We start from the raw sequence: 23,674 nt of genomic DNA, 5'->3' as shown, positions 1-23,674 counted from the left end.
AATCAAGGCAGTGTGGTACTGGCATCAAGACAAACAGACCAGTGGCATAGAATACAGTTCAGAAGCAGACCCACATATACACAGATGATGCATCTTTGACAAAGTACAAAGACAACTCAGTAGAGAAAGGACAGTCTTTTGTCAAATGGTGCTGTAAGAGTTAAATATCTATACGCAAAAGAAGAAAAAAGAACTTGCAGCTAAACCTTGTACCACACGCAAAAATGTCTTCAAAATGAATCACAGATCTAAATGTAAAACCTAAAACCATAAAACTTCTAACAGAAATACAAGAGAATATCTTTGTGACCCTAGGTCACGTGAAGATTTCTTAGATACAGCACCAGAAGCAACATCCATAAAACAAAACTAATAAATTAGACTTGATCAAAATTTAAAACTTCTGCTATTCAGAACACCTTGTTAGGAGAATGAAAAGACAAACTACAGACTGGGAGAAAACGTACGCGAAACTTACGTAATCTGATAAAAAAAAACATATATTAAAAAACTCTCAGAACAAGAAAACAATTTTTTAAAATAGGGGAAAAATCGGCAAAAAAAAAATTGATATTTTCAACAAAGAGGATATATGGATGGCAAACATAACTTCTTTCCTAATATATTTTAATGAAAAGATGTTTAATATTATTTGTCAGGAGGGAAATATAAATTAAGACCACAATGAGATACCACTATACACCTATTAGAATGGTCAAATTAAAAAGATCAACCAGGGACTTCCCTGGTGGCACAGGGGTTAAGAATCTGCCAGCCAATGCAGGGGACACGGGTTTGAGCCGTGGTCCGGGAAGATCCCACATGCTGCAGAGAAACTAAGCCTGTGCACCACAACTACTGAGCCTGCATGCCACAACTACTGAAGCCCACACGCCTAGAGCCCATGCTCCGCAACAAGAGAAGCCACCGCGGTGAGAAGCCTGGGCATCACAATGAAGAGTAGCCCCCGCTAACTGCAACTAAAGAAAGCCCACATGCAGCAACGAAGACCCAACGCAGCCAAAAATAAATAAATAAATTTATTTTTTAAAAAAAGATCAACCATACCAAGTGTTGGAGAGAAGATGAAGAACTGATACTCTCATACACTACTGGAATGTAAGCTGGTAGAACCACTTTAGAGAAGTCTTGTCAGTTTCTTCTTAAGTAAAATAATACACTTAACAAATGACCCAGCAATTCCATTATTTGGTATTTACTCAAGAGAAATAAAGATATATGTCCACACAAAGGCCTTTATGTAAATATTCATAATAGCTTTATTCATAATAACTTAAACTGGAAACAACCCCAAGGACCAACTATTGGTGAATGGATCAAATTATATATCCATAAAATAGAAAATTACATAGCCATAAAGAGGAACAACTTATTGGTATAAGCCACAGCATGGATAAGTCTCAAAAGCATTAATTTAAGTGAAAGAAGCCAGAAAAAACTACAAAGTGTATGATTCTATTTAAATAACATTTTAGAAAGGCGAAACTATACTGTCATAAAGCAGACCAGCAGTTGCAAGGGGCAAGGGACTCAGTACTAAACTGCAAAAGTGAACTTTTGTCCTATATCTAGATTGTGGTAGTGGTTACAAGACTGCATATGTTTGTCAAACTCTTCTCTTGAAATGGATGAATTATATTTTGTATAAACTGTACCTCAAGAAAGCTAAATTTAAAAACCTCATTTGAAATAAATATAAAATTTTTAAAGGTGGGAAAATATGAAAGTCTGTCATCTAAATTCTTTTGTGCCTCCCTGAAAATGTTCTTTTTATTAAGGTATACTAATTAGGAAGGTCATATGAGTAATCAATTATGGTAGACATAATAGGCAGTGAATCTAGAATTTAGGATCCTACATCTTACCCATTTCTCCAGCTGTAATAATTGGGAATGCAGCCAACCCTTGATGCACACACAGAAGGAAGCTTCCACTTGTCTTTTAGGCATTTCAAATTCATTAAGTCCAAAAGAGAGCAAATTTTCTACCTCTACCACACTTCATCATTATTCTGCACCACCACCACCCCCACCCCATCCATCTCCCAAGAAATCTGTTTCTCCTCTGATTTCCTGGTGAATCCACAAGTAAACCACTATACATCCAGTTTACCAGGTCAGAAATCTAAGAATCTTTGATGCTTCCCTACTTGTCTTATCTTTCACATCCAACTGTATATTAAGCCCTACATCTTAGGCTGATTTGCCTCCTAAAATATCTTTCACATCCTTTCATGTCTTGGTTACCCCCACTGTCACTGCCCTAATCAAGCCACCATTACCTTCTTTCTAAATTACCACAAAATTTTGCTAACATCTTCCTGCCTCCAATCTTATCTTATTTCAATCCATTTTCCATTCAACAACCAGAGGGAATTTTTCTAAACTACAAATCGTGATATTTTTCTACCTAAAAGGCTTCAACGGCTACCTGCTGCTCTAGTATAAAGTCCAAACTTCCTACCATGGATAACAAAACTCAGACTCTACCTAACTCTCTAATTTCTCTCTCTGCAGGCTTCCTTACACTTAAAGATGTGGCCATACTGAATTTTTTCAATTACCTGAATACACATTGCTCTTATTTCCAGGCCTTTTTACATAGTCTGTCCTTCTGCCTAGAATATTTTTCCCTATCCTTAACCTAACTTCTGCACATCCTTTGAGACTCACCATGGACATCATTTCATCCAAGACACCTTCCTGAACCCTCCATTAGATTCCCCTTCTAATTGTTCTTACAGCATCCTGCACTTCTCCAGTGACACATCTTACACTGTGCTATAATTACTTATCTACAAGTCTGGATCCTCTTCCTCCACAAGGGCAGGGTTTATATACTGTCAGCCCAGGGTACACACCCAGTTAGTACATGTGATATATTTGACCCTCAAATATTTGTCAAGTAAATGACAGAGATTTTATTGCAGCCTTACAATCAATGCCAATATCACAATTCAGACATGAGCATAATTCCAATCTTCAGTGCTACCACAGCCCTTTAAAACAGGAAAATTAGGTAAAATTCTTCGTTGCTCTCTATCATGCTTTCTGAACCCCAGCCTCACCACTTCTTGTTTCTTTTATCCTACATGCCAGACACTAAGTACCCTAATATTCTATTCTGGGCGTCTAAGGTCTCCTAAACCAACTAGATTTGACTTCTCTTGTTTATTAATTTATTTATTAATTTATTTATTTTATTTTTGGCTGCACTGGGTCTTCGTTGCTGCATGTGGGCTTTCTCTAGTTGCAGCGAGCGGGGGCTACTCTTTGTTGCGGTGCGCATACTCTAAGCGTGCAGGCTTCAGTAGTTGTGGCATGCGGGCTCAGTAGTTGTGGCTCGCGGGCTCTAGAGCGCAGGCTCAGTAGTTGTGGCACACAGGCTTAATTGCTCCACGGCATGTGGGATCTTCCCAGACCAGGGCTTGAACCCGTGTCCCCTGTATTGGCAGGCAGATTCTTAACCACTTCACCACCAGGGAAGTCCCTAGATCTGACTTCTAAGTTTCTTTTACCTTCTTCCTATGCTATTAAAGTTACTACTTCTGAAATCAGATTTTCAAATTAAGCTAATGCAAAATATGATATGAGTGGGATCTCAACCTTCTCACAGGCAAATTGTAACAGTTTATTATTCAACTTACAAAAGTACTATATGCTCATTAAATAAATTTACCCCATCTCACACAGTTAATCTCTATTAACATTTAGATGTACTTCCTTCCTGTTTTTTCTCTCCAAATATTGTACACATACAATATTTGGTTTTTTAATAATTTTTGAGCCTGCTGCTTCACTAAACCCTAAAATGTAAGTGCTGTCCATATTATCAAAAGTTTTTTAAAAAACTACAATATGATTTAATTGGGAAAGTATATCATGTGTTATATAATTATTCCCCTGGGGGCATTTTCACAGAGACTCTGGCTCACCCAAATACATCTTTAATAAAACATGTACAAGGATGTTTTTTCAGCAAGCTTCCACGTTCCACTTCAACTCCAGTTACTTCTACTATCATCACCACCACATGTCGTTCAGAGCAATCTTCCATATTTAGTATACAAACTAACAATTTATGAAATCAAGGATGTACCACATCTAACCCTGCTTTAACTTTTTAATAAGGATGTGTCAGAAAGAGACAGAGAACAGAGACAGACAGACAGACATAGAGAAACAGGAAGGGAGAGAAGAAAGAGAGGGGAAGGAAGCAGGAAAGGAAGGGTAGAAGGGAGAAAAAGGATTAGAAAATATGGGTGGCAAAACAAAATTAAATATTTGAAACCCTGCCTTACTGCTAGGGCATAAAAACTGTACTTGCATAAGGACTATTATTTGTCTTTCTATCTATTAGAAAAAAATTATCACCCTGACTCCTTTTAAAAATACCTTAGAATCGTATTATTTCTTACCAGCGCCAATACATTTAGAAATTCTCTTGTGTCAAAATGTAGCAAAGTCCGTATATAGGGATAGATTTCTTCCTCAGGGGGAGCTTCTGTTGAATGCAGGCGAATTAAAAATTCAAAAACCTGCAAGTTGAAAAAAAAAGGTGATTATTTTCTCACCTTACAAACTATCTTGCTGAAGCAATGATTCCCATTTGGATAAAATAAAAGCAGGTTGAATTTACTTTAAATTGCCACTGTGTTATAACTTCTCTAACCTCTCTCAGTTATAATTACTGGCTTCAGTGATGGTATGTAGCCTCTCTCCTGTCACAGCTGATAACTCCTGACCCATGTGTAACCCTCTATTACAATTTGTCTTTACTGCATTTCAACAAGAGAGTAAAAACGCTATGAAAATAGCACCAACCTGGTTTTTAACCAAGGGAACAAGATCTTCAGGGATGTCACCAAGGGGATAAGCACGACCTGCTAGACAACAGCTAGAAGAGAAGAGAAGAAAGAGAACAGATTTGGTGACTTATAATGGGCTAAATAACTTCCCGGGAACACATTGTTTCTCAAACCCAAGATAGTAGTTTGGAGTTTAAGCAGGCTCAGCTTTTGTCAGTTAGGTCAGGTCCAAGCCCAGATCAAGATGATAGCCAGTTCAGAAAATGTAGGCAACAGAGATGGTGGTAAAATAATACACCCTGTAACTGAGTAACAGCTTTCCTTTTTTCTTATTTTTCCTAAGAAAAACTCAAGCTGCACTAAATGGGCAAGAAAGAATAAGGACAGATTACCTAAAAGTCTCATATCCAGCATCTGGAAAGAGACTAACAGCATCATTATACTTTTTTTTGGCAGTACGCGGGCCTCTCACCACTGTGGCCTCTCCCGCCGCAGAGCACAGGCTCCGGACGCGCAGGCTCAGCGGCCACGGCTCACAGGCCCAGCTGCTCCACAGCACATGGGATCCTCCCGGACTGGGGCATGAACCCGTGTTCCCTGCATCGGCAGGAGGACCCTCAACCACTGCGCCACCAAGGAAGCCCCTCAGAGACTTTTAAATCCAGTGGTTCTAAGAATGGTGAATAAAGATGGGGAATGAGCTAGGCTAAAAACTATCTGTAGTCAGACAAGACTTCAGGGATAATTAGAATCTCATGAGAAATTAACTGTACAGTTTCACCTCCAAATCAGACCTTCCTAATGGCTAACGACTTGCTTTGTGGGCTGGATTATAAAAATGTCTCCTGAATATGCCCTCATTTTGGCAGCTGGGGGTAGGGGAAAGTGAATTTTAAGTGAATTTGAAGCAGTCATCAATTTTGAATGTTAGAGACAGCTAGATACCTGCATATTCTTAAAAGTTTAAAGTACAGAAGATAAAGTACTAGGTAAATGCTATACATGTTCTTCTACACTAAAAAAACAATGTAACAAATATGAAATAGGTCTCGAAGTTAACTCTGATGCATATAGAAGCTAAAATGATGTGCCAGCAAGTTCTGCCACCTTCCTGCCTGTCTGCCAGCCAGTTATCTATGTAAAACTCTATCGGGACACAGTTCTGAGCCTGCATAGTCTATTGGAAGAACTCTGTTCCAGGAGTAAGGACATGAACATTTCAGCTCACTTCTGTCACTAACTTCTTTGTGATGCAAACTAATCTCTTGCCCTTATATATAAAATACGGATAAATACATATTTCACAGACTTGTTGGTAGTAAAAGTAAAATACTCTGTATCAGGGTTTCTCAACCTCTGCCCTATCGATACTTTGGGAGAGAGAATTCTTTGTTGTGGGGACTACCCTGTACATTACAGGATGCTCAGCAGCATCCCTGGCCTCTATCCACCAGATACCAGTAGCATCTCTACTCCACCCCAGCTGTGACAAAGCAAAAAGGTCTTTAGGCATTGCAAATGTCTGGTGGAGGGGAGGGGGGATGGGGGACAGAATCACCCACCGTTCAGAAGCACTGCTATACATGAAAGAACACTGAAAAACGAAAAGCACTGTACAGATAATAGATGACAGTACCTCTAAGAATATAGGAGAAATTCTGTAAAAGCATACACACATAAGTAAATTAAAAATCTCTTACCTAATATATACAAGAAGCTTGTTGCCCATAACAACTTGCTCATCTAAAATAGAGAAGTATGTTTAGCAATTCTCTCTCAAAATCTTTTCAGAAATATAATCTTTATGTGGAAACAAAAAATAAAACTTGGCATTTGAGATGAGGCAGGTATATTCCCAAACAATAGAAAAGTGAGATAAGACTACTTTAATTATTATTTTTCTTAGAATTTCCTTTAGAGTCTTTTCACAGACACAAAATCAATGAGTCATTCAAAGGTACATGTAGAAGGTATAAATCTTAGTGTAGAGGTCTATGTATTGTTGGCTTAACGAATAGCTTGGGCGCAGGGAAGGTATTGAGCAGGCAATGAGTTGCTAAATTAACTAATTAATATTAAGGCATAACTATAATGTCTTCTTATTTGTAACATGGACTCTTGTTCACAAATGTTTAAGAAACTTAAGATTAAACACTCGTTCGGACCCTTTGTAACCTAAGTTACATCTAAAATGTAAGATTCTGGCATCTGGTAGTATAAACCTACTTCTTGGTTAAAAGAAATTGGAAACATAATTAGACTAAGTTTTAGGCTAAAAGGTCAAAGTTAACAAAGAATAGTGTAAGAGCATCAGGAGTGGGTGAAATGATCAGTAAGCCTTACAGTGTGCAGATTACAGGAATCTGTAGTTGGTAACACTGATGAACTGAAATTTCTACTTTTGACATGAATACTGGAATAATGCAAGCAAGTGTATATCTCTTAATCAATAATCCTTTATAAATACTCCAAATCTGTGTTGTTGTAAGTGCAAATAAACTTGAATTGCTCAAAATTGTATGAATAATTACATTCTGCTTCAATTCCATTTTTCGAATCAATAAACGTTTTTTAGAGAAGTTTTAATTATGTTCACAGCAAAACCCAGAGGAAGGTATAGAGATTTCCCATTACCCCTTGATCCCCACACCACACGATCCCCCAACTGACAACACCCTGCACCAGTGCGACATTTCTTATAATCAATGAATGTACACTGGCACATCATTACCACCTAAAGCCCACAGTTCATATTAAGGTTCACTTTTGGTGGTGTACATTCTACACGCTTTGACAAATGTATAATGACATATATCCACCATTATAGTATCATACAGAATAGTTTCAATGCCCTAAAAATCCTGTGCTCTACCTATTCATCCCTCCATTGCCCCCAACCCCTAACAAACGCTGATCCTTTTACTGTCTCCATGGTTTTGCCTTTTCCACAATGTCATATAATCGGAATCATACATGATGTAACCTTTTCAGACTGGCTTCTTTCACTTAGCAATGCATTTAAGTTTCCTCCAAGTCTTTTCATGGCTTGATAGTTCATTTACCTTTAGTACTGAATAAGATTCCATTGTATGGATGTACCACACTTTATTCACCCATTCACCTTCTTAAGAGTATCTTGGTTGCTTCCAAGTCTGGGCAATTATGAAGAGCGCTACTATCAACATCTGTGCGGAGGTCTTTGTGTGGATAAATATTCAACACCTTTGGGTAAAGGAGTGTAACTGCTGGATCGTACAGTAAGAGTATGTTTAGTTTTATAAGCAATTGCCAAACTGTCTTCCAGAGTGGCTGTACCATTTTGCATTCCCACCAGCAATACATGAGAGTTCCTATTGCTCCACATCCTAGCCAGCATTTGGTGTTGTGGATGTTCCAGATTTCAGCCATTCTAATAGGTATGTTGTACTGGTATCCCACTGTTGTTTTAACTTGTAATTCCCTGATGATGTTGAACATCCTTCAATATGCTTACCTGCCATCTGTATATCTTCTTTGGTGAGATGTGTGTTCAGGTCTTTGCTCATTTTTTAATCACATTATTCATTTTCTTTTTTTAATAAATTTATTCATTTATTTATTTTATTTTTGGATGCATTGGGTCTTCGTTGCTGTGTGCGGGCTTTCTCTAGTTGTGGCGAGCGGGGGTTATTCTTTGTTGCAGTTCACGGGCTTCTCATTGTGGTGGCTTCTCTGTTGCAGAGCACAGACTCTAGGGCCACGGGCTTCAGTAGTTGTGGTACGCAGGCTCAACAGTGTGGCCCGCGGGCTCTAGAGCACAGGCTCAGTAATTGTGGCACACAGGCTTAGTTGCTCCGCGGCATGTGGGCTCTTCCTGGACCAGGGCTCGGACCCATGTCCCCTGCATTGGCAGGCAGATTCCTAACCACTGTACCACCAGGGAAGTCTATGTTATTCATTTTCTTATCGTCAAGTTTTAAGAGTTATTTGTATACTTTAGTTAACAGTCTCTTGTAAATATTTTCTCCCAATCTGTGGATTATCTTCTCATTCTCTTGACATTGTGTTTTGCAGAGCAAAAGCTTTTAATTTTAATGAAGCCCAGATTATCAATACTTCTTTCATGGATAATAATCTTTCTTTCATGGATGGTGTTGTATCTAAAAATTCATCACCGTAACTACAGTCAATTAGGTTACTGCCTGTGTTACCTTCTAGATATTTTATAGTTTTGCATTCTCCAATTAGGTCTATGATGTGCTTTGAGTTAATTTTTGTGAAGAGTGTAAGGTCTGTGTCTAGAGTCAACTTCTTTGCGTGTGGATGTCCAGATGTTCCAGCACCATTTGTTGAAAAGACTATCTTTACACAAATGTATTGCCTTTGCTTCTTCAAAGATCAGTTGTCTATGCTTATGAGAGTCTATTTCAGAGCTATTTTGTTCTACCGATCTTTTTTTTTTATTCTTTTGCCAATACCACACTGTCTTGATTATAGTAGCTTTATATTAAGTCTTGAAGTCAGGTAGTGTTAGTCCTCCAACTTTGTTCTTCTGTCTAAATCCTGCCTTAGCTATTCTGGGTCTTTCGCTTCTCCATATAAATTTCAGAATCAGTTTGTTAATATCCAAAAAAAAATAACTTGCTGGGATTTTGACTGGGATTGCACTGAATCTGTAGATCAACTTGGGACAAAATGACATCTTGACAGTATTGAGTCTTCCTATCCATGAACACAGAACATCTCTCCATTTACTTAGTTCTTTGATATCTTTCATCAGTTTTGTAGTTTTCCTCATACAGATCTTGTACAAACTTTGTCAGATTTATACATAAGTATCTCACTTTTTAGGGTGCTAATATAAATGGTAATGTGTTTTTAATTTCAAATTCCACTTGTTCACTGCAGGTATACAGTAAAGTGACTGCCTTCTGTATATTAACTTTGTATGTGCAAACTTGCAACAACTGTTTATTAGTTCCAGGAGCTTTGGGGTCAGTTCTTTCAGACTTTCTACATAAATGATCATGTCACCTGTAAACAAAGACAGTTTTATTTCTCCTTCCAAATCGTTATACCTTTTACTTGCTTTTCTTGTCTTTTTGCATTAGCTAGGACTTTCAGTATGATGTTGAAAAGCAGTGGTAAGAAGAGGACATCCTTGCCCTGTTTCCCACCATTGTTTCTCATCAATAAGTATGACATTAGCTGTAGGGTTTCTGTACGTTTTCTTTATCGAGTTGAGGAAGTTTTCCTCTATTCCCAATTTGCTGGAAGTTTTTATCATGAATGGGAGTTGGACTTTGTTAAATGCTTTTTCGGCATCTACTGATATATGATCATATGATTTTTCTTCTCTAGCCTACTGATGTGATGGAATACATTAATTTTCAAATGTTGAAGCAGCCTTGCATACCTGGTATAAAATCTCAGTTGTGGTGTATAATTCTTTTTATAGCTTGTTGGATTCAATTTGCTAATATTTTGTTGAGAATTTTTGCGTCTATGTTCATGAGAGATACTGGTCTGTAAGTTTTCTTTCCTTGTAATGTCTTTGATTTTGGTATTAGGGTAATGCAGGCCTCATAGAAAACGTTAGAAAGTATTCCCTGAGCTCTGTCTTCTGAAGAGATTATAGAGAACTGGCATAATTTCTCCCTTAAATGGTTGGTAAAATTCACCAGTGAAACACATCTGGGCCTGGTGCTTTCTGTTTTAGAAGGTTATTAATTACTGGTTCAATTTCTTTAATAGATACAGGCTTATTCAGATTGTCTGTTTCTTCTTGTGTGAGTTTTGGCAAATTTTATATCTCAAAAAACTGGCCTGGGGGGGCTTCCCTGGTGGCGCAGTGGTTGAGAGTCCACCTGCCGATGCAGGGGACACAGGTTCGTGCCCCAGTCCGGAAAGATCCTACATGATGCGGAGCGGCTGGGCCCGTGAGCCATGGCCACTGAGCCTGTGCGTCTGAGCCTGTGCTCCGCAATGGGAGAGGCCACAACAGTGAGAGGTCCGCGTACCACAAAAAAAAAAAAAAAACTGGCCTGTTGCATCCAGGTTATCAAATTTATGAGCATAGAATTGTTCATAATATTCTTTTATTATCCTTTTAATGCCCATGGGATCTGTACAGTTGTCCCCTCTTTCATTTTTGATATTAGTAATTTGTGTCTTCTCTCCTTTTTATCTAAGTTAGCCTGACTGGAGGCTTATAGATTTTATTGATCTTTTCAAAGAAACAGCTTTTGGTTTTAACCAAATCCCCCCAAATCAACAATTTTCTCAACTGATTTCCTGCTTTCAATTTTATTAATTTCTGCTCTAATTTTTCTTTTCTTTTCTTCTGCTCACTTTGGATTTAATTTGTTCTTCTTTTTCCAAATTCCTAAGGTAGAAGCTTAGAGTATTGATTTTAGATCTTTTTCTTTTCTGCTATATGAATTCAATGTTATAAATTTCCCTCCAAGCACTGCTTTTGCTGCATCTCACAAATTTTTGTAAGCATTTTCATTTAGTTCAAATTACTCTTAAATTTCTCTTGAGATTTCTCCTTTGTCCATTATTACTTAGAAATATGTTGTTTAATTTCCAAGTATTTGGGAACTTTCCAGCTTTCTTTCTCCTAGTATTTTCTAGTCTAATTCCACTGTGGTCTGAGAGCAAGCATTATATGATTTCTATTCTCTTAAGTTTGTTGAGGTGTGTTTTATGACCCAGAACATGGTCTATCTTGGTGAATGATTCATGTGAGCTTGAGAAGAATGTGTAATGTGTTACTGTTGGATAAAGGAGCCTATAGATACCAGTAGTATCCAGTTGAATGATGGTGCTTAGTTCATAACTTCAGCTCAACTATGTCCTTACTGATTTTCTGCCTGCAGGATCTGTCCATTTCTGATAGAGGGGTGTTAAAAGTCTCCAACTATAACAGTGGATTTACCTATTTCTCCTTGCTATTCTATCAGTTTTTGCCTCGTGTATTTTGACACTGTTGTTAGGTGCACACAGATTAAGGATCATTACGTCTTCTTGGAGCATCGTGTAATGCCTCTCTTTATCCTCAATAATTTTCTTTGCTCTGAAGTTGGCTGTGTCTGAAATTAATGCGGCTACTCCAGCTTTCTTTTGAGTAGTATTATTATAGTATACCTTCCTCCATTTATTTACTTAATGTGTCTTCGTATTTAAAATGGGTTTCTTATACCCAACACTTAGTTGGTTCTTGTTTTTTAATCCATTTTAACAATCTCTTTTAATTGGTACAGACTACTGATATTTAAAATGATTATTAACATAGTTGGATTAATATCTACCATATTGTTACTGTTTTCTATTTCTTGTTCTTTATTCCAAATTTTGTTCTTTATTCCAACTTTTTCTGCCTTTTGTAGTTTTAACTGAGTATTTTATATGACTCCATTTTCTCCCCTTTCATATTACATCTATTATGTGTCTATTTTTAGTTGTTGCCCTCAAGTTTGCAGCATACATTTACAACTAATCCAAACCTACTTCCAAATAGCACTATACTGCTTCATGGGTAGTACAAGGACCTTATAATAACAAAATAGTCCTAATTCCTCCCTCCTATAACTGTATCCTTGCTGTCATTCATTTCATTTATACATAAGCATAAACACACACGCATATAATATCAAATACACTATTGCTATTATTATTTTGAATAAAGTGTTATCTGATGGCTCAATTAAGAGTAAGAAAAATGTAAGTTTTTATTCTACCTTTACTAATCATTCTCTGATGCTCCTCCCTTCTTGGATCCAGATTTCTTATCTATATTATTTTCTTTCTCTCTAAAGAACTTTTAACATTTCTTGCAAGACATTTCTATTGGTAACAAATTCCCTCAATTTTTGTTTGTCTGAGAAAGTCTTTATTTCTCTTCTGCTTTTGAAGAATTCCTCAGGGTACAAAATTCTATGTTGGTGTGTTTTTCTCTCAAAACCTTAAATATTTTATTCTCTCTTTACCTTTTATTTTCTTCTGTTTGAATACATGCCTACTTGTAGGGTTTTTTGTTTTGTTTTCTCTCTTTTTTTTTTCCTATTTATCCTGCTTGGTGTACTCTAAGCTTCCTGGATCTATGGTTTGGTGTCTGACATTAATCTGGGGAAATCCTCAGTCATTATTGTTTCAAATATTGCTTCTGTTCCTTTCTCCCTTTCTTCTCCTTCTGATATTCCCATTACGTGTATGTTACACATTTTGTAATTGTCCTATAGTTCTTGGATACTCTGTTCCACTTTTTTTTCAGTATTCTTCTCTTTGCTTTTCAGTTCTAGAACTTTCTAATGCTATATCCCCAAGTTCAGAGATTCTTTCCCCAGATGTGTGTCTACTCTACTAATGAGACCATCAAAGGCATTCTTCACTTCTGCTACATTGTTTTTGATGTTTAACATTTATTTTTGATTCTTTCTTAGAATTTCCATCTCTCTGCTTATATTATCCACCTGTTCTTGCATGTTGTCTACTTTTTCCATTAAATCCCTTAATATATTAATCATAGTATTTTTTTTAATTCCTGATCTAATAATTCCAATACTCCTGCCACATCTAAGTCTAGTTTTGATGTTTGTTCTGTCTCTGCAAACTTCAAACTCTTCAACTTTTTTGCCTTTTAATTTGTCTTGTAATTTTTGAAAGGCACACATGATGCACTGGGTAAAAGGCACTACAGTAAATATATCTTTAGTAATGTGGTAGTAAGGTGTGAAGAGAGAGAAGTGTTCTATAGTCTTGATTAGGTCTCAGTCTTTTGGTAAACCTGTGACCCTGGAATGTGAACTTCACCAGTGCTTCTCAGTTTTTTTCCCCCTTAGGTGGACAGAATGGGTTGAAGGTGCTGGAGTTGGGTATTTTCCTTCTCCCAGGTAAGTTCAGCTCTGATAAACCCACAGCAGGTCAAGCTTCAGCAAAATAGTGTTTCCTGAAGGCCGGCTTTAGTTAAGAAACACAGAATACTCTGACATATTTCAAAATGGTTCCTTTCCCCCATCCCCCTGCAGAAGCACAAGGGATTTTTCTCTGATGATCACTGTGAGAACCCAGTAGCAGTCCTGGAGGTAAATTTCACAAAAGTGTGGAGGCTTCCCTATGGCTGGGTCCTCCTGGAGTTTTTAAATTTCAGACTTGTTCACATTGAGCCTGCAACAAACCATCAATTGCAGTTCAGATTTTCCTACCCTAGCACTGGTTCCTACAGAGATGTCTGATCCTGTCAGTTGTGATTCTCTGCATCTGCCTGTCTCTCTAGTTTTTGGTGCAATGGTTTGGCCTGTGACCTTACTTCTCTGGCAGATCTAAGAAGAATTGTTGATTTTTCAGTTTGTTGAGCTTTTTACTTGTTGGTAGGACAGAATGGTGACTTCTAAATTCTTTCTCTGCCAGACCAAAAACCAGAAGTCCCAAATGTTACTTGATCCAACTCAATTAGCATAGTACATGGTAGCAGTCACTTTACAGATATAACACGTTCATGTTTATTGGCTAATTAGATAAACCTTTATTGCTAGAAATCTCAGATAGGATGCATCTAGCTCACGATATTCCTAGAGAGAGTTAAATTTACTTGTTTAACATATCCATCTCCATTATTCCATTACTATGAGTTCAAGGGCATGGAGTCTGTCTATCTCTGTGTTCCTAGCATCCAGCACAGCATCTGGAACATGGAAATGCTTTGTAAATATATACTGAATTGACACAGTATTTAATTTTCCTGACCCCCTTTCTACTTTTCTCTCCCCAAAATCTTTTTTTAGATAATCTTCTGTTGCAAAAGCTCATCCACTCCATTTGGAATTCTTAATAGTCTTTTTGTTTTTTTTTTTTAAAGTAGGTCCTTGTTGGTTGGAGTTCTTAATAGTCTACTTTAACTTCTGCTACATATATTATGTGGGAGACAATTTTCAAGTTTGTTTCAAAAGGATTAGTTTCAGGGCAACTGAAAACAGACTAAGACTAAAGAGGGACTAAGACTCTACCAAATTATCCTCCGTGCTCCTGTCCTTACAGAAAAAAACCCTACAAAACCTGGACATAATACGAAACGCTACCTGAAGCTACTGAAGAAGGAATAGAAGTAGACAAGTCTGGCAGGGAGTTCACACTCACTGGGAAGAGACAGACTGGCAGCCACACAAGTAACTTCACACAGAGGCGGTGGGGGATGGAGAACTCCTAATCTTTCTGGCACAGGGGACCAGAAAAGTGAAGCCAGGAAACCATGAATGTGGAAGAGACTAGGGGAAGCCCAAAAGGGAAAGAGTCAAAGAGGGGATCTCCAAACTATCTACCCACATCCGTGACTGATCCCTAAACCACCATGTACAAACAACAGTCAAAGCAGCTCAGCCATACAGAAAAAGTCAGAACCACGACTGGAGTTCCCTCCCTGAAGGTGTTGAAGTGTGAAGAGAAGCAGACAGGCTCTGCTGTGGAGTTCATGTGCTCAGAGGAGAGGAGACAGGGAGGTATACAAGTAAATTACCATCACAGGCTTTCAGCCTCTGACTAAGTGCAGTCTGTGTGGCAAGCACAGCAGCACCTGGGGGTTCACATGGGAAAACCAGCAATTTTTCTGGTTGGGGAAATAGAGAAGGTAGGACATGTGAACAGTAAACAGACTGGCAGAATCTTGCAAAAAGAAAGCCAGAAAGAGGATCCTCAAACTTGACTACCTTCATCACTGACTGATCCCTAAGCCACACACGTGGGACAGAATCAAAGCAGACCAGCTAAAGACAAAGGACCTTTTGAGAAGAGACTGGAGACACAGTAGAAAGCCACAATAGAAAGAGTCTGCAATTCAAGCCCAGCCAAGAAAATTACCTGATAAAATAAAGAGAAAAAATTCTCAGTGAAGAAAAATAACAGAACCCAGAATCTCCATAATGTAACATTCAAATATCCAGGATACAATCTAAAATTATCCAACATGTGAAGGAACAAGAAAATAAAACATATTTTTCTTAAAAGAAAAGAAAATCAAGTCCAATCCTGAAATGAACAAAATGTTAGAACTGATAAGAATTTTAAATCAACTATTATATTTATCCTCAATGAAACAAAACATGTTTCAATGCATGAAAATTTGAACAGATAAATGAAGAGATGCAGGAAAGAAACAGAAACAATATAAAAAAGAACCAAATAAAAATTACAGAACTGAAAAATACGACTGTGGAAGATAAAAATGCACTGAGTGTATTTAACAGCTGAGTTTACATCAAAGCATGAACCTGAAAGTAGAGCAATAGAAATCATCCAAGGAGAAGAACAGAGAGGAAAAAAGAGCAAACCAAACAAAACCAAAACCCAGAGGGACTGACCTATGAGATGGTGGAGGAAGAACCTTCAATAATCTGCTCCTCCATGAAAGCAAAGAGAATACTGGCAGAAACAGTCAAAATCAACTTTTCCAGAACTCTTGAAATTAACTGAAGGCTTGCAATAATCTACGGAATGTTTATTCAAGAAAAATGCCTGAACCTCAGTAAGAACTGTGAGCTTCATGGTGGCTTAACATTACCTAGTCCCATCCCCCTTCCCCCAGCTTCACCATAGCTTTGAAACCAACCGCCTTGCAGCTAGGGTAGCTGTGAACACCAGCAACCTAGCAACCACTCCAGGGGGCAAAATGGGTTTGGAGCTCCCCAAAAGCCTATCCTTAAGAGAACTATCACTATCTAACCTATGTGGCAGCTCACTCAACAGCTCCATTCTCAGGGCTTGTCTTTTTTTTTGTCCTGACTCAGAGCTTACTCTAAGCAAACAGCCCTATCCCCAAGGCACATTATTTAACTTTACAGGTGCCAGAGGCAGTGCCTCCAGAAGAGACTAATTAGAGACCCACCAAAAACCTTAAAAGGAAAAACTGGAGAATGAGAGGTCTGCAGGGGCTTTCAAAAGCTCCAACATATTTCTGGAACTCTAGAAGGACATGTGCATGTACAGGGCTGTGGACATACACAAGAAAGACCTGTAAAGGCCTACAACCTATGGATGACTTTGAGGATTTGCATAAGCAGGAAGTAAAGGCTAATAAGGCAGAACTGTAAACTGTCTGCCAGAGCATTAGAAACCCCAAAATAAAATGAAGCAAAAGCTGACAGACCTAGAGTGAGAAAGAGACATTTCAACAATAACATTTAGATGCTTCAATACTCCTCTTTCAATAATGGATAGAACAATTAGCAAAAGAGGAACAGGAAAGAGAAGTTTTGAATCAAACTATAAGCCGACTAAACTTAGAAGACATCTATAGAACATTCCACTCAACAACAAAACACATTCAACACATTATTTTCAAATGCACTTGGAATATTCTCCAGAATAGGCTTTATATTAGGCTATAAGTTTCAATAAATTAAAAAAACCAGAAACCATACAAAGTATGTTCTCTAACTGCAATGGAATGAAATTAGAAATCAGTATCAGAAAGAAATGTGAGAAATTCACAAATATGTGGGAATTAAACAGCATACTTCTAAATAACCAATATCACAAGGGAAATTAGAAAATACTTTGAGATGAATGAAAATGAAGACACAACATACCACAACTTATGGGACGCAGCTAAAGCATTGCTTAGAGAGATATCTGCAGCTGTAAACACCTATTTTAATAAAGAGGAAAGATTTCAAATCAATAATCTAGACTTTCACATCAAGAAACTTAAAAAAAAAATGACAAAAACAAAAAAACCCAAAGCAAGATAAAGGAAGTAATAAGACTAAGCAGAAATAAATGAAAGAGGAAAGAAAAATAAAGAATATCAATAAAATCTGAATTGGTTCTTTGAAAAAAAACAATAAAATTGACAAACCGTTAGCTAGACAGACCATGAAAAGAAGAGAGAAGACTCAAATTACGAAAATTAGTAATAAGAGACATCACTATAGACCTTATAAAAATAAGAGGAATTATAAGAGAATACCATAAACACTATATGCCAACAAATTAGACAACAGATTAAATGGACAAATTCCTAGAAATCCGCAAACTACCAAAACTGGCTCAAGAAGAAATGGATAATCTGAATAGACTTAACAAGCAGAGACTGAACTAGTAATTTGAAAACTTCAAACAAAGAATATCCCTGGCTCACATGGCTTCATTAATGAATTCTACTGTATATTTAAAGAATTCATACGAATCCTTCAAAACCTCTTCCAAAAGACAGAAGAGTGAACACTTCCCAACTCATTCCATGAGGCAAGTATACCAAGATACCAAGTATACTTGATACCAAGACCAAAAAAAAAAAGATATGAAAAGAAAATTATAGAACAATATCCTTTATTAAGATAGCCATAAAAAATTCTCAAAACAAATATTAGCAAACTCAACCCAACAACATATAAAAAAGATTATACCCCATGACCAAGTGGGATTTATTCCAAGAATGTAAGACTGACTTAACAGAAATCAAAAATCAATCAAGCTTATAAACCGTATCAATAAAATAAACAAGATTATGTTAATAGATGCAGAAAAAAGCATTTGATAAAATCCAACCCTTCCATGTTAAAAATACTTAAACTAGGAACAGAAGGCAACTTTCTCAAAATAAAGCCATCTATGAAAAATCCACAGCTAATGTCATATTTAATGGTGAAAAACTGAATGCTTTCCCCTTAGGAGAAAAGAAAAAAGATAAGGATGTCCACTCTTGCCAATTCTGTTCAACATTGTATTGGAGGTTCTATCCAGGCCAATTAGGGAAGAAAAATAAAAGAAATCCAGATTAGAAAGGAAGAAGTAAAACTAACACTATTTACAGATGACATGATCTTATACATGAGAAAATTCTAAAGAATCTATTAAAAAAATTAGAACTAATGAATGAATTCAGCAAGGATGCAGGATACAAGATCAATATAAAAATCAATTTTATTGGGAATTCCCTGGCATCCCAGTGGTTAGGACTCAGCACTCACTGCCAGAGCCCAGGTTCAAACCCCTGGTCAGGGAACTAAGATCCCACAAGCTGCGAGGTGCGGACATTGAAAAAAAAAAAAAAAAAAATTATTCCTATACACTACCAATGAACATTCTGAAAAGGAAATTTTTTTCAAATCCATTTATAATAGCATCAAATTGAATAAACTAGGAATAGATTCAGCAAAAGAAGTATATGACTTGTACACTGAAAACTGCAAAAACATTGCTGAAAGAAATTAAACAAGACCAAATAAATGGAAAGATATACTGTGTTCACGGACTGGAAGACGTAATAATGCTAAGATAGCAACACTCCCCAAATTGATCAATTCAAAGCAATCCTTATCAAAATCCAGCTGTCTTTCTGCAGAAGTTGAGAAAGCAAACTGATTTTAAAAGACCAAAATAAATGGAAAATATATCATATTCATAGAAGCCTCTGCATTAAGATAGCAATCCTCCCCAAATTAACCTATAGAATCAACGCAATCCCAAACAAAATTCAAATAAGCTTTTTAAAAAAAACTGCTGAGTTCATTTTAAAGTTCATACAGAAAGGCAAAGGACATAGACTAGCTAAACCAATTTTGGAAAAAAAAAAAAAAGTTGGAAGACTTAAGGTACCTGATTTCAAGACTTACTACAAAGTTACAACCAAGACAGTATATTATTGGCATAAGTATAGACATATAGACCAGTGGAACATAGCAAAGAGCACAGAAATAGACCCAAACTTATATGGTCAGTTGATTTTTGCAAAAATCAATTTTTAGCAAAAATGTTTTTAACAAAAAAGGTGTACAGGTAATTCAATAGAAACAAGATAATCTTTTCCAAAAAATGGTAAAGGAACCGATAACTGTACAGGGAAAAGCCCTTGAACTTGACCTTGCATCATATATGAAAATTAACTCAAAATGGATTATAAACCTAAATACAAGTGTTAAAACTAGAAAAAAACAAAGGATAAAATCTTTATGATGTTGAGTTGGACAAAGATTTCTTAACCGGAACATCAAAGGTCTAAAACTACTGAAGAAAAAATAAATAAAATGGACCTCATGAAGATTAAAAACTTGTTCTTTGAAAAACATGGTTAAAAAAACAAAACGGTAAGCAATGGACTGGGAGAAAATTTTTGCGAAACACATATTTTAAAATATCTTGTATCCAGACTACATAAAGAACTCTTACAGGCTCTGGTGGGGAGTTCACATGCCTAGAACTCAATAATATGAAGTCAAATAACACCTCTTCCCTACCCTTCTAAAAAGTGCTAAAAGATTTAAACAGATGATTCGCAAAAAAGATATGTGAATGGGCAAGAGCACATGAAAAGATGCTGAACATCACTAACCACCAGGAAAATAAAATTTTAAATCACAATGTGATACCATTATCCACCCACTAGAATGGATAAAATTTTTCAAAGACGTAAAAAGATTGACAGTACCAAGTGCCTGCAAGGATATGGAGCTATCAGAACTCTCATATATTGCTGATGGGAATGCAAAATGGTACAGCCAGTCTGAAAAACCAAATAGTAGTACCTTAGAAAGTAAAACATACATTTACCATACAATCCATCCATTCCATTCTAGGTAGTTGCCCAAGAAGAATGAACACATATGCCCACACAGAAACTTATTCATAGCTAGGGGTCAGCGATGGAGGATAAGGACAACATAAGGACACCTGTGGTGATGAAACTGTTCTGTATCGTGACTTTATCAATGTGAATATCTGGTTGTGAATATCTGGATGTGCTTTAGGTTTGCAAGATGTTATCACTGAGGGAAAATGGGTAAAGAGTATACTGGATCTCTTGTGTCATTTCATACAGCTGCATGTGAATCTACAATTTCCTCATAATAAAAAGTTTAATTAAAAACATAACAAAACTCATTCGCAAACATAGCAGCATTACTTATAATAACTCCAATCCAGAAGCAACTCGAATGTCCTTCAACTGGTTAACAGATAAACAAATAACAGTACATCCAACCCATGGAATACCATTAAGCAATTAAAGGGAACAAAATAATATATGCAACGACATGGATGAATTTAAAAAACATTAAGCTAAGTGAAAGAAATAAAACACCAAGATCAAAATTACATAGTGTATGATTCTACTTACATGAATAGCAGTAAAGGAAAGTAGATCAGTGATTGCCTGGAGATGGGACTGTGGGGAAAGGTTAGAGTACAAGGGACAGGAGGAAACTTTTTGGTGTGAAGGAACTATATTGCTCCTTCTAAAATTTGATTATGGTGGTGGTTACATGATCATGTACGATTATCAAAGTTCACACTGTACGCATAAAATTGGTGAATTTTGTTATTTAAATAATATTTTTAAAGAGAAAAAAATTAAGGCTTAGAAAATTAATACCTGTTAATGTCTTTCCTGCATTCAAAGGAGGTGCAATGACTCTGAAAAGTTTCTGCATAAAAATTAATAGGAAAACAATCAACATCATTTTAAAAAAATATTTTAAAAAATAATCTAAATCTTATGCTATTAATCACCTTTCTCTGATTGAATTAGTCATTTGCTATTAAGATTAAATATAAAAACTCTTAATGTGGACATGAACTGTTTTCGTAGGATCACTGGGAAATCATTATTGTTCTATTCCTCACTGAAAGAAACCATTTAATAAATACCAGTTAGAAGAAGGTCCTTGTTGAGATCATTATTTCTAATATAAGATATGCTTAGGTTCCTAAAAATGCTTTATTCTTTAAAAAATAGTAAGCCAGTCAAGGGCCTAATAGCCCACCAAAAGGGTAAGATTACTTTAAGCTGAAAACATGTGAACAGCCAGCAGCCACAGAAACACCTAAATGTAAGCAGAGCCCCTGAAAACACAAGATTAATGGCAAAACTATGTTGGCCTTCCTGGGAGGGAGTTTCCTATTTAGGAGAAGATTGACCCTTAGCACTGGGAGGTGGTGCAAAGCCAGCTGTGCATTAGCAACAAGAAGCTCAATAAAACTATGCATATTTTCCAAGGAAAACCTAAATCCCTCCCTCACACCCCAAATTTCGTTAAACTGGTATATAAACCTTTACTTCTCTGGTTGTTCAGTGATTTACTCATTTCTGCGTGTTCCCAGTACAACTGTGAATAAACCTTGTCTTTTCTCCTGTTGTCAGTTCATTCGCAGCTCTCCCCCCACCATTCGGGTTTCAGGTGGTAGAGGAAAAGTTGTTCCTCCCAACACAAGGCACTCAGAAGCAGCCAAAACTAGAACTAAAGATTTCAGAAACTATGGTAGTCATCTCAAGTATGATGACACTGTCTTTCATTCTAGAAAATCTAGAAAATTTCAAAAGGCACTATAGTTCCTCTTATTTTTAAATTTTATTTTATATTGGAGTATAGTTGATTTACAATGTTGTGTTAGTTTCAGGTGTACAGCAAAAAGATTTAGTTATATATATATATATATATATATATATATATATTCTTTTTCAGATTCTTTTAATTTGGACCTTAAACTGAAATGACTAAATGTAGACATGAACTGTTTTAGTAGGATCACTGGTAAATCACTGTGATTTTCAGTTTAAATCTCTTTAAACTGAAATAGCTAAACTTTAAACACTGAACAGTGATCTCTTTTATAGGCCGAGAATTATAAGAGAGCAATCACAGGATGCATCTAACTTCCCACTGCTAAAATCTCCAAATGACTATTTAATAACAAATACCAAGCTCCTGCTGAAAGTCATTAACTTGAAAACTACTCAACACAAAACAAGGCAACGTCAATAGAAAAGTGTTCCATCTGAGATGCATAGCTATAAATGCAAACCAGATTTTGAGGAATAAAAAATCCACACAAAACAAAAACTTCAAAAGCAACAATAACAAAAACCCCACAACCATTTTCATCAACATAGAGTGCATCAAATTAGAATCTGTTTTCACAGATTATTTTGAGAGAAACTAGAAACTGCATTAATTCTTCCTAATTGTGGTTTAATAGTGGGATGGAGAACATTTTTGCATGCGCGCAGGTCATGGACCTCACTGAAGAGTCAGCTAAGAGGTGTGCAAATGTTAAAAATACTTATCTGAAATAGACAGTCAAGGTCAAAACCAGTGGGGAGGGCTGTGGCACTCATTTGGAAAATGACCAAGAGACAAGAAGTACAGCCCAAACTGAAGGAGTTATGAATTAGAGGGATATTCACCTACCAAGCTAAATATAATTAAAGAAGACTGAAATATCATAGAATGACTGCTGACTTAATACTGAAGATGGTTTTGGATGTCCATTAAATATGCAAAAAAGTTGAGTGGATGCCTTCAGGAGAAGCCTGGGTCTTCTGATCCAGGTAATGAAGTCACTGTAATAAAGCAATGGGCTAGCAGGGCACGACATGCATCCACAATCCATAACCCATAATTCTGTCTATAAATTTAAGGGAAATAACAAGATGAAGATGGGTTTGGTTCTTTTTAAAATAAGCCCAAATGCTTTTTAGATGCTCTCTTCTAATGGTAAGGAGAACAAGAAATTATAATGAATGCTATAAAATTCTGAAATAGGAAAAGCAACAAATTAGCAATTGGCAAATCATGACCTCCCACCATTTACAGGACCTTCCCCAGAAGAATATATCTACAAAATAATATTACTCAATAGTACCATTACTGTATACAGTAAATATATATAATGAGTTTCTTATACCTTTTGGAAAAGCTATAATAATATCAAAATTTTTTAGAAAAATTCTTAAAGTCTAATGGGCTTTTAATTTTATCTATCTGGGCTTTTATCTATCGTTCCCTGGGATTTAAATACCTACTTTTGCAGATAAAAAAGAAAGCAATAGTAGAAGGTATAAAACTAAAGACTATCTAAAGTCCTAAACAACAATGG

The 23,674-nt window shown here is 36.5% G+C and overlaps 1 protein-coding gene across 5 annotated transcripts in view; it reads right to left on the bottom strand.

Annotated features, from left to right (window-relative positions):
* VPS8 (VPS8 subunit of CORVET complex) overlaps positions 1-23,674 on the bottom strand; it is a 282,062-nt gene that overhangs the window by 153,336 nt on the left and 105,052 nt on the right. For all 5 annotated transcript variants that reach the window (XM_024768391.1, XM_024768418.1, XM_024768398.1 and 2 more), the window contains 4 exons: positions 21,171-21,222; positions 6,529-6,571; positions 4,845-4,917; positions 4,439-4,558 (listed from right to left, as the gene is read on the bottom strand). In XM_024768391.1, coding sequence (XP_024624159.1) covers positions 4,439-4,558; positions 4,845-4,917; positions 6,529-6,571; positions 21,171-21,222 — 288 coding nt within the window. The remainder of the gene's footprint in view (positions 1-4,438; positions 4,559-4,844; positions 4,918-6,528; positions 6,572-21,170; positions 21,223-23,674) is intronic.

The sequence above is a fragment of the Neophocaena asiaeorientalis genome, unplaced genomic scaffold, assembly GCF_003031525.2.
Source record: "Neophocaena asiaeorientalis asiaeorientalis breed wild unplaced genomic scaffold, Neophocaena_asiaeorientalis_V1.1 scaffold225, whole genome shotgun sequence".
Classification (NCBI taxonomy): Eukaryota; Metazoa; Chordata; class Mammalia; order Artiodactyla; family Phocoenidae; genus Neophocaena; species Neophocaena asiaeorientalis.
The sequence above is the reverse complement of the archived record's forward strand: the minus strand, read 5'-3'. Positions and strand labels throughout refer to the sequence as shown.